The sequence below is a fragment of the Zalophus californianus genome, chromosome 14, assembly GCF_009762305.2.
Source record: "Zalophus californianus isolate mZalCal1 chromosome 14, mZalCal1.pri.v2, whole genome shotgun sequence".
Classification (NCBI taxonomy): Eukaryota; Metazoa; Chordata; class Mammalia; order Carnivora; family Otariidae; genus Zalophus; species Zalophus californianus.
The window spans coordinates 15,876,269-15,888,627 of record NC_045608.1 but is presented as its reverse complement, the minus strand read 5'-3'; the positions used below and the strand labels follow the sequence as shown (position 1 = coordinate 15,888,627).

The following is a 12,359-nucleotide window of genomic DNA, read 5'->3' as shown; positions in this document are numbered from 1 at the left end:
TACTCGTTCTTACTGAAAACCTTCTCTGTGCCAGGCACCGGGAATGCAGAGGTGAAAAAGGTGAACAGCATTCCTGCTTTCATAGGGGCTGAGAGTCTGCTGGGAAAGACAGGCATTAAATGATAATTATACAACTGGCGACTGTATCCAACCCCATTGTAATAGACCTTGAAGCAAAACTCTGGGGCTGTGTGATTGTGCAAATAGAAGACCCTAGGGGTAGGGTGGTGGTAGGGCAGCCCTCTCCGAGAAGCTGAGACCTGGAGGAAGAGGAAGAGAGAATCCGGGGCTCGGTGTTCTGAGCAGAGGCAACAGCATGTACAAAGGCCCTGAGGCAGGAATGATCTGGCTTGTCTGGGGAGGAGCCAGAAGGCCAGGGTGGGGCTGCAGCAGAGGGAAGGAGCAGGAACGGGAGTGGTAGGAGATGAGATCTGGGAGGCAGACAAAGCTCTGATCATGGGGGGCTTTGTGGGACGTGGTTCAAAGTTTGAGTTGTAGTTGCACGGGATGCCACTGGGGGGGTGGGTTGGGTTTCAGCCAAGGAATGACATGGTTCAGTTTAGGTTTTGAGATCATGCCAGGCTGCTGTGAGTGCTGTAGGGGGATCAACTGTGAAAGCAGGGTGTGGTGGGCAGAATAATGGTCTCCCCCAAATGTCCCCAGACCAATCTCTGGAACCTGTGAGTCTGTTAGGATACACAGCAAGGGGGAATTAAGCTTACTAATCTGCTGCTTTTAAAATAAGATTATCTCCCTCTCCCCCTGCTTGTGTTCCCTCTCTTGCTGTCTGTCTGTCAAATAAATAAATGAAATCTTAAAAAAAAAATAAGGAGATTAGCCTGGATGACTAGGGTGGGCCCCATGCAACCACAAGAGTCGTTACATGGAGAAGAGGAAGGCCAAGAAGTCAGAACCAGAGAGATGCCAAGTGAGAAAGAGTCTAGGGGCCATTGCTCACTTTGAAGATGGAAGGAGATGGGGGCCCGAGGAACGCGGGCATTGTCTGCAAGGTGGAAAAGGCAAGGGAACGATTCTCCCTGAGAAGATACGGGAAGGAATGCAACCCTGCCGGCATCTTGGTTCTGGCCCTGTGAGACCTGATTCAGACTTTTGACCCCCAAAACTGTAGGGCAATAAATGTGGGTTGTTTTCAAGTCACTGAGTTTGTGGTATTTATTATAGCGCCAATCTGCAATGAAGACCACCCGAGACCTATAAGAAGACTACTGTAATTGTTTGGATGACCTTTGGGAGTGGCTTGAGAAATACTTGTTTACCTTCCCTGGTAGGTGTTGAGATCTGTGCGAGGCCCTCTGTCATGCTGGTCATCAGGCCACTTGTTACTTCTGTACAGGCAGGATTTGGCCTTTCCCGAGTGCCTCTCAGTATATTCACTCTGCAGTACACCCAGTCCTCATACGTGGGATTCCGTGTCACCCGGAGGAATCGACACTCCGTGGCAGTGCCAGGAGCAGACAGCTTTAGAAAATTAAAATGGCAGAACACCTCCCGTGAGCCAGCATGTGATGGTGAACCGGGTGCTGAGACCGGAAGAGGGATGAAAATTGGGACCATCCCAGGTTTGACCTGGCTGCCCAGCCGAGGTTTGGCTGCCCAACCAAGTACACAGATAAAATGCAGATGCTTGACCCAGGAGAATACACAAAGGCAACTCTGTACTTCCATCTTCTGAGCCCTGATAAGAAAATCTCCATTGGAACAAATAATACATCTGTATTGGGAAGGGAATTTTTCTTTCTGTGGCTTCTCCAGGGATGATGGATGGGTGATGCCTGGGTGGTCTTTATGCCTCTTTCTGCCTGTGTCAAAACTGGAATTCAAAGTGTGTTGGTTTAGGGACCTGTTTTTATAGGGTAACTCTCCAGGCTCAAATATCCAACATCCACGAGTGTTTTTTATGGATTGGTAGTAGCCAATGAATGTGGATGCTGTCTTAGAATAATTTTTTTTTTTTGTAATCAGTGGCCCAAAACTGTCTCTTATATTTAGAAGCCTGGATCTAGGATTACATATCAAGATACATGCATAATGCTGTTTTGCTGAATGCAGCTGTCCTAGCATAGGCCAAAGATAATTTGCTGATCCAGGAGCTGAGGCCAGCGAATTTATGTCTGCATCTGCTTCTGCCCGTAACTCTTGGGTAAAGATAGGGCAGCTTCAAGGACTGTACCCATATCCACCTTAGCAACGCACAGAATGGTGGTACAGGGACATTTTCTCCCTGAGGCTACCTCCCCGCCCCCCTGGCCTTGGATGTAGCCAGTGGCACCTCCTGCAAAGACTGCAGAACACCGTTCATGCCTGTCTTAGCACATCCTCACGTTTTCTCCTCATTGTTGACTATGTGTCTGCTCCTCACTGCACACTCTTCCCAGGGTGTGTCTTGATCATATTGGAATCTGCAGAGCCTAGCCCATGGCCGAACAGGTGCTCTGTAAATAACGATCGAATGAGGGAGTGGATGAGAGTGACAACAGACTGGGGAGATGGTTTGAAACGCTTTTATATTCCTTTTTTTTTTTAAGATTTTATTTATTTATTTGACCAAGGGAGACACAGCTAGAGAGGGAACACAAGCAGGGGGAGCAGGAGAGGGAGAAGCAGGCTCCCCACCGAGTAGGGAGCCCAATGCGGGGCTGATCCCAGGACCCCGGGATCATGACCTGAGCCAAAGGCAGACGCTTAACAACTGAGCCACCCAGGCGCCCCGCTTTACTTTTGCCCTTGCTTGTGGCAGGCGTAGTAAGGAGCGGCATGCCTAATGCAGACAGTGTTTCTTCTGTTTAGCTTCTGTCTCTCCTTCTGGTAAAAGCACTTTGGTTTTCCTTTGGGAAACCATTCTTCCCACTCCCTCAATCCATAAAGTCTGGGCGGAGCTGACCTCACCCTCAGTTCCACTGGCTGAATTGTGAGCCGGGCCTGGGCCTGGCCAATGAGAGTGCCACACACCCCTGGCCACGGATTCAATTTGTGTTGGAAGAGTGGCCACACCTGTTCGTTAATGGCTGGTATCCATACTGATGGACTGGTTCTCGTTCTGAGTCAATTTTGCATTATTTCAAATCAAACCTGGCCCCCCACCTCCATAGCTATTAGGGGAAAAACACTTCATTTCCGCCGCATCGCTAAGCTGGTGGGAGAAGCCAGAAGCTGGTGGCAGCCATCACGGCCATCACGAAACCAAAATGAACTCAGCAAGTTGAAGCTGAGAAATAATAGGGAGAAGAAGTTCTTAATGCTGAGCACTGAGATCCAGCCGTGCCTGAAGCTATTTCTCAAAATTTCAGTTAGAGGAACTGGTAAACTCTACTTTTTGTTGTAGCTTTTTTTTTTTTTTTTTTTTGGTCACTGGCTGCTAAAAGTGTCCTCTGGCTGATGTCCTTGGTCAGTCTTTTTTCTGTTTTTTGGAGTGGAGCAAGGATGATCTCAGTCTTGCAGGAAGCCCTGGAGAAGACTATCACCCCACTTTATCAGTTATGAAAGCTCTCTGCCGGGTCCTGAGGACCCAGCAAAAATCAGGCCCCCCTCTGGGTCCCAGGGATCTCATTTAGTGATTTCAGTGAGAGGAACATTTTCAGTGCCTCCTGGGAGGGCATTTCTGAGTCGACACCTCCTTAGCCCTACCACCAGCTTCTCTGTGTTCCTCCTTACAGGCTTAGGCTGGGATCCAGGAGCCCATTGTGATTATGGGAGTCTCCAGAAGGTTGGGAACATCAAGAAAACGCAACTTACAGACCATAGTAAACAGGGTTACTTAAAACCATTTTTATTCTGCCTCTCAGCAACACTTCTCATTTGATTTGGGTAAAAGATCAGGGACCCGAACACAAACAAACAAGAAACAAAATGTCTGAAACAGAAACCGGGACCCAGTACACTGAAATGATGCTAGGATCCCTGCGTGCTGAGAATTCGTGGCCCTGATTCCGTTTCCTCCTGGGACAAGTGCTGGCTCGTGGCAGACGTCCAGGTGAAAGGGCCCATGGCATCTGATGTCCACCAACATTTATTGTTTTGCTAGTTTCCAGGATTTTAACAAACAGCCTGAGATTCATAGTAATCTAAGAACAATGCTTTGTATTTGTGTAGCACTTAGAATCTCCCTCCAGGGGCATTCCCATCTATTACGGCAATTAATTCTCGGAATAATGCTCTGAGGTATGTAGGCAGGTGTTCTTATGTCCATTTTCCAGATGAAGAAATTTGAGGCACAGAGAGGCTAAGAAACTTGCCTAAAATCAGCTTGCATAGCGAGTTAGTGGCACAAACGGCACTGGGACGCAGGTGTTTTCTCAGCCTCATGTTTATTCACTTAGAATAAGCTGCCTTTTCTCTTGCTTAGGAAAGTTCATTTTTACTGTGTTTCTCATATGAGTTCTTGAAGTTATTTTTGCCATATATACATATCACCTGTTTTGTTAACCCCTTGATATTTTCTTTGAGTCCACTTATTTTTCTTATGTAAATTTATTTGAATAGAAACAATAGATCACATTCCTATGGGGAAACTGTAAATGGAAGGTAATTAATAAAAGAAATACAACAAAAACAGGACTATGCTATTGAGTTCTATCTCGACTTTGAACCTGAGGCCTGCTCTTTCTTTATGAAGAAGGGAAAAGAGCTAAAGTCACGGAAAGGTGTTGAGGACCCATGCTCACTAAACAGAGGCTTTCTCTTTGCTGTAATCAGCATTGGACAAGACTAGAAAAGGGGAAATGTACTTTGTGATTGGCATCACTTAATGTTGTCTATAACCGACTTAAAAATTATCTTAAGTACCACCAGCGGTACGCTGCACATTCTGTGAAACACTGGGTTGGCGTGTTCTGGTAGGCAGAATAAGGGCATCATTAAATCAGTACCATCACACCTAAAGGGGTTACATTTGACGGAAAAGAAATAACAGTGGGTGGCATTGCCAGGTTGGCATCCAGGAAAATCAAAGATCGTGCCTGAGACTTGCTAAAAAAAAGAAAGAGAGTTTGAAAAAAAGCACATTCCATAAAACACAGCCAGTTTATTCCCAAAACTGGGATGGGGAAGGTGCTCCTGTACCTAGAATTGACCATTAAGTACATTCTCAGAGTCTTTAAGTGAAGTGAGGTGCCCAGCGGTGGATGCAAGCAAGGGAGGGGACTGTTGGAAGATTGAGGTCAGGGCAAAAGGCCAGAAAGCCCCTTCCTTGGTTTCTTTGGGGACTGATTGAACTCTGGGAGTTGTGGCGGGGAGCAGCTGACGGAGGAGGGCCCACTACCTCCGACATGTAAAAATGAAAAAAAAAAAAAAAAGCACAAATCCCACTCTGTCGGACAACTTGAAACATGCTGCAATTGTTCGTGCTCGACTTTGCAGACACCAGCCTCCATTGCTCTTCCTAGGACCTCTGGCTCCCCACCAGATCTGGATCCCCCTCCCCCGCCATTAGCAATACTGAGATTTCCTGAGGCTCATCTCTGCAGAAGAGGAATGGACACAGAGGCTTTCACTAAACTCAGACAGTGAAACTTGAGGTTTTCTTTTTCTTTTTTTCTTTTCTTTTTTCTTTCTTTCTTTTTCTTTCTTTCTTTCTTTTCTTTCTTTCTTTCTTTCTTTCTTTCTTTCTTTCTTTCTTTCTTTCTTTCTTTCTTTCTTTCTTTCTTTCTTTCCTTCCTTCCTTCCTTCCTTCCTTCCTTCCTTCCTTCCTTCTTTCTTTCTTTCTTTCTTTCTTTCTTTCTTTCTTTCTTTCTTTTTTTAATCAGTGACTGGCTGGTCTTGTGCTGCTTGGTTTTCCTTAACTTGGGGCTTTTTTCCATTTCTTTCTTTTTCTTTCTTTCTTTCTTTCTTTTCTCTTTCTTTTCTTTTTTTTTTTTTCAAAGTTCATTTGCCAGGGACCTGCCTCTGGAGAGTCCTGGAGGAAGAGATCTCACGGTCTGAAGTCAAGGGTCCATTCCTCAGAAACTCCTGTGGGGTGTATGTGGATGAGGTCCATCCTCCGTGCTTGCGGCAGACTGCTGGTTGCTCAGGCACTGTGTGGGACAAACAGACAGTGAAAAAGAGAGAGAGAGCCGGCCCGAGCCTTCTTAGCCCAAGGGCTTCCGTTCTCTGTAGGAGACGTCCAGCACTGACCTTGGACCAGTGCATCTGCATACTTTTGAGTCTAAGCACTGGTTTCCTTTTGAGAAACGTTTTATCTGGAAACATATTTGCCTTTACACTCAGTGCGTGCAAAAAAACCATAAAAACCCGTAATGATACAGATGCAAGGAAATGCTTTCTGAGCATTTCTGAACTTCATTCTCCTCCTCAAGGGCTTGTCGCACCGTTAGGATTTGGTGTGCATCCTCTAAGTGTGCACTCAGAAATTCATCTTGTGTGTTTATATAAATAGGATAATGCTATACCCATATATGGTATGTATCATATATATAAGATATATATGACATATGTATATTAATTCATCAGTTTACTCAATAAATATTTACATGCCAGGCAGTGCTCTAGATGCTGGTGATGACAAGTAACTGTGGGACCACAGTTACATGGTGAGTACCATGTGCCAGGCACTGTGTTTTACACAGTTTAATCTTCACAGTCCTGTGGGCTAGGTACTGTTTTATCCCTATTTTACCGACGAGAAAACTAAGGCACTGACTGGTTAAAAGATGTGCCCAAGAGCACACAGCTACTTGGACGTAGAACCTGCATTTAAACCCCAACAGTTTAGCTTCAAAGTGAGCACCCTGAAGCATTATGCTCTATCACTATGGGCAATGACAGAAATGAAAGTGTTTTTGGTTTTCATCCCAGTAGGAGGAGATAGACCATAAAAGTATATATGATTGTATGTATATTAATACATAAAACGTGTAATTATGTATCAATATATTGTATGTATAATTATATATTATATATTTGGTTTCTCGGGGAGTGGTAAGTACGGAAGGAAAGTAAAGTTGGGATAAGGGGACCAAGGGAAGGAGGGCGGGGCTGTGGGTGCTATTTTAGAGAAGTTGGTCAGGGGTAGCCTCTCCGCTAACCTATGAGCAAGCATCTCAAGGAGAGATGGGGAACAAGCCGCGTGGATATTAGAAGGAAGAAAATTCTAGGTAGCGGGGCGGGCAAGTGCAAAGGCCCTGTGGCAGGTCTTTGTGTTGCTCAAAGAAGAGAGAGAATTCAGTGTAGCAGAAGTGGAGGAGGGAGGGTGCTGCGAGATTAAGACAGAGAGGCAGCAACCAGATCATGTGGGGCCTTCTTAAGCCGCAGTATGGGAGATTATCCATGTTTAAGGCGCAGTGTGGTACTCCATCCTATGAATAAACCACTGTGTATTTACTCATTTTCCCACCGATGGGCATTTAGGTCGTTTCATGGTTTCCCCTATTTCAAACAGAGCTGCAGTGAACATCACTGCATATCCTCGGTTCTCCACCCTTGCTACATTAGAATCTTCTGGAGAGCCCTAAAACCTACCAATGCCTGGCCCTATCACTGGAGATTCTAATTTAACTGATCCAGGGTGGGCCCTGGGCATTGTTGTTTCTTTGTTTTTTTTTTTTTTTTTTTTAAAGCTCTCTAGGTGATTCTAATGTGTAGCTAGGGAAAAGAGCCGTTGTTCTATATCCTTTTTGTGCACCTGTATCTAGGAAGGATACCCAGAAGTATAATTGCTGTGTGGGTGGCGAGTGGATTTTAAAGTTTAATAGATGTATCCAACTTGACCTCCAAAAGACGGTCCCAAATCACTCTTCCACCAACAGTGTTGTATCTAATTTTTCGCACTCTCACCAACCTTGATATTATCCATCTTTTTAATTGTTTCAGTCAGGCAGACAAAAAAAAAAAAAGTCTATCGTTGTTACTTTAATTTGTGTTGCTCTGGTTACTGGTAAGTAACATCTTTTTCATGGTTTTTTTTTTTTTTTTCCTCTGTCAAAGTCCACCAGTTTATATCCTTTTCAAAGCCAGAATCGTTCCATTGTTAATGATGACTTAGATGTGACTTCTGGAAGTAGCTAATGTTCCCCATTTTTCATTCGTGAAATCACAAGAATTCTCTGAAGACACATCTATGCAGAACAATCCCCATTAAGTTTTAGTCCAACCAATCATGTAGGAAAGAAGATGGATTTGCTTTCACGTTTTTGCAAAAAGGCCACCTTCTTGCTTCTTGCCCACCTTGATACATATGCTTACTTCCAATCCTAATGCAATTGAAGGATATTTTGAGGCCAGGAAAGGACTCATGCCAGCGTGTTTGTAAGACATAAGCTTTACCAGTGCATAATGGGTTAATAATATCTGCTAACTTTGTGTCTGCTAATGGGAGACTGTCATGGGATGCTTAATCCAGTTAGGAGGTTTCGTTCTTCCTTAATGGAAACTTTGGAGCTTGAAGGTTTTTATTGCTAAGAATGACAAACAAGCATTTTTTATACATGGTAGGGGTGTGCCTGACTATTTAGATGCCTACAAGGCCATCCAGAGATGTAAGTTCAGTAGAGTTGCATTGTACATGCATTTAACTTATGGTGAATGAACCATTCATGTTTCTCAAAAAGAAAAAAAAAAAGCAGTTGTTTAAATGGAGCTGGAGATTCTGGCCATCATCATGCTCAATGCTCATGAGCATGGATGGGTATATGACTCCTATTCCTTCCGTGTGAGCTTGGAGCTTGGTTCCAGTGTTGAACATATGCCATGATCCCTAAACAGCCAACTATTTCAGCCGGTGCTCAACCCAAGGAACGTCATCTCTTCCGACACTGGTGGGAACACTGGCTCTGTTGGGCTGACCAGTTACAGGGTGTGAATCTCTAATAGGGCATCCCCCTATGGATGCTTCTAAGATGAATTTTTATTATCCTCAAAGTTCACACGATGCCCTGACATTAGAACCTCACCCCCGAGTAAGATGAAAGTACCCTGAATGTCATGTATCATATTTGTGGTTGACAATACTCATCTGCCTTACATCCAGGCTTTGTCATGGTCAACTATTTTTGCTGCTAAGGAAGTCCCACTGAATTCTACAAGGCATCAGATATGTGACCGTGAACTTGACCATGAGGAGAGAGGGAAGAACAAACCTGGGAGTTGTGTAAAGGTCTCTAGGGAGTAGGGAGGAAGCAGCAGTAGCTGAAGCTTCTACCAGGCATCTTAGGGATGTAAAAAAGTCCTGTTTTGTGGCATATGTTCACACAGGCAAGAAGGTTCTCTGTTAAATGCAAAGCCCTACAACAGTGGTTCTCCAACTTCAGAATACCTAGAAATATTTTGGGGAGCGGGGAGTTGCTTGTGATAATGCATATTTCAGGGCCACTCAGGGTCTTGATTGGAGGCCAGGAATCTGCATTTTCACAAACATCCCAGCTGAATCTGTCATAGGTGGCTCCGAAACTTTGAGAATAACCTCACTTTGCTCGAATCCTCAAGGCACCAGCAGAAAATAAAAGCCTGCAGACAGGTTGCTTTAGGCTGGGGACATGAATGATTCGATCAATAAAGAGACTGCAGCAATATTTAAATGTCTGGGCTCTGTGCGATTCATTTTTCCACTTTCCCTAGGAGCTGGAGAGCCGGGAATTTTCTGGCTTGGAGAGCCTGCAAGTCTCTGATTCCATTGGCACCAGAATACTTCTCTTCTGAGAGCACCACCTTCCATTCCAAGTTGTTGAATGTTTTAGGGTCAGTGATTTCCAGTCTTTGTGGATTTGATGTCATAAAACTTTTTCTTTGCTCCAACTGCCACATGGCTTGCAGAGATATCCTGTGAAATTAGGATGAATGAGACCTTTTTCTGAGTTTGGATAAAGACTCTCATGACCCCAGTCTGTCCACCTGGAATTTCCATCATCTGGGGGAGCAGAGATGGGTTACAGTGCTCTTGATAAGGATACAGAGTAATTTTTTTTTCTTTTTTTTTTAAAGATTTTATTTATTTGACAGGGAGAGACACAGCGAGAGAGGGAACACAAGCAGGAGGAGTGGGAGAGGGAGAAGCAGGCTTCCCACGGAGAGGGAGCCCGATGTGGGGCTCGAACCCAAGACGCTGGGATCATGACCTGATCCGAAGGCATACGCTTAAGGACTGAGCCACCCAGGCGCCCCACAGAGTAATTTTTTTAAAAGGCTGGGACTTCGGGATTAGTTACAGTGTTGCTGATAAGGATAAAGAATACATTTTTTTTTTAAAGGCAGGACCTCATAGTTTTAAAAAGGCGATTCATTTTTCCACTTTCCCTAGGAGCTGGAGAGCCGGGAATTTTCTGGCTTGGAGAGCCTGCAAGTCTCTGATTCCATTGGCACCAGAATACTTCTCTTCTGAGAGCACCACCTTCCATTCCAAGTTGTTGAATGTTTTAGGGTCAGTGATTTCCAGTCTTTGTGGATTTGATGTCATAAAACTTTTTCTTTGCTCCAACTGCCACATGGCTTTTTCTTTGCTCCAACTGCCACATGGCTTCCTTTGATGTTCTAGTGTCCTTTTCTCCACTCCGTGGTCATTTCATTCAAACAGTTTTTTGAATGAAATTCAGAAAAGTCACCTATTCAAGGCTTTTTGTCTCTTGTCCAGAATGGACTTCTCTAACGTTAGGCTTCTCCAGGCCCTCTCAGTAGAAACCCTGACTGCTTTGAGGTTTGTTGCAAAAGAGCCTCCCCGTGGGTGGGTAGGCTCCTTGGTGGTAACTTGACTCCCCTCCTTGGCAACAAGTGAGACATAACACATTCCTGGCGATGAGTTTGCTGATGGAAATGAAGACTGGCCACTCTGTTAAAGGCTAGTTTCCGTTAGTGCGTTCTTCCTTTTGGGTTTGGGAAGGAGGATGTTAGGCAAAGAGTATTGTAGGGACCACCTGCATCCAAACCCCAGGGTGGGAACAGGGAGCTGGAAAATGCAGATTCTTGGGTCTCACTTCTGATTTAATGACTTAGATGCTTTGAGATGAGGCCCCGATGTCACCTTCTTTTAAACCTCCCCAGGCAACTCGCATGCAGCTCAAAGTTAGGGAACTCTGCCTTAGTAATTCTACATTGCTGCTCAGTTCCTCCCAGGGCTGAGAAATTTTATTTCAAAGGATTACTGAGAAATTGGCCTGTTATTGGTCTTAAGATAGAATTGATTTCATTCTCTAAGGGCTAGTTTCTTACTCTCTCTTACACACACACACACACACACACACACACACACACACACACACACACACACACACACATACAACAAAGCCTTTAAGTTTCTCCATAGGATTCTAACTCTGGAAAATATTTTTTGTTTTCTTTGATAACATGGAGGGAAATGCATCTAAAAGGAACCTGACCATACAGGTGGGGAAGTAATTCTAGCCTCACTTTACAGATAGGGAAACTGGCTGAGAGAGTTTAGTAACTTGCCAGGGTGGTCTGCGTGGTGGAACTAGGATTTGAATTCTGGTGAAGCCAGAGTTGAAGTTTAGGTTCTAACCACCGTGAATCACTGCTTTTTAGGAAGAAGGGTTGGAGGGGATGACTCCCTCTTGGATCATTTATAACTGCTAACAAAACATCAATCCCAGGCATATCCACATCGATGCTTTGTCTCCAGATAGAAACATTGATAATAAGAATGGAGAAAGTCCCCACATATGAAGACTTCTGGGTCCCTTGTAAAACTTCTTGGATGGTGTCTAATGGGCACACTGATCTCTGAAAGCCAAATTGCCCATCAGAGACTGCAAAGTAGATAGTGTCCAGTCTGGAGATGCGGTTTTTGTATGTTTTTTCCGTTTTTGACCCTCACCATGTGCTTAAATACTGTGAATTGGTTGCCAACGTCTACAAACTAGGAGATTTGAGATGAAAACCTAGCTTTCCAATGTCTTTTGAAAAATGGGCTCCATGGGGTCTGCATTCTAAGTGGTCACAATCAGTTGGACTGTGCTCTGGAACATCCCTATAGTACTATAACCGGGCTACCCCATTCATGCACATTCCTTGCATACCTCCTGCAGTGTTTTGATTTTGTTACCCTTGGTGCTGTCTCATCACACATTTTTTTTTTTTTTTTTTTTTTTTTGCAGATTGAAACCTCCCCATACCACCCCCATATAAATCAGTTCTGGAGGTAGCCACAAGGCGAGTGCTATCCACTGGTTTTTGTTATGGGGTATACTGGTTATTGGCTTAGAGGCAGTGTGGCATTGTGGTGAAGAACACAGTTTACCAGCTCTCAGAGCCAGATTATCCCAGGTTAAACCCTGCCATGATTGCTAACTACCTGTGAGACATCAGGCAAGTTATTTCAGTTTCCTTATCTGCAAAGGGAACATAATAATACCTACCTCATGGGGTTGCTGTGGGGATTCAATGGGGATTAATTCACG

The 12,359-nt window shown here is 44.5% G+C and overlaps 1 protein-coding gene across 1 annotated transcript in view; it reads right to left on the bottom strand.

The window, feature by feature from the left end:
• Positions 1-5,903: 5,903 nt before the first annotated feature.
• TMEM233 (transmembrane protein 233) overlaps positions 5,904-12,359 on the bottom strand; it is a 34,343-nt gene continuing 27,887 nt past the window's right edge. Inside the window, exon 3 of the mRNA XM_027577664.1 lies at positions 5,904-6,029. Within this exon, the coding sequence (XP_027433465.1) occupies positions 6,023-6,029 (7 nt within the window). The 3' untranslated portion in view covers positions 5,904-6,022. The remainder of the gene's footprint in view (positions 6,030-12,359) is intronic.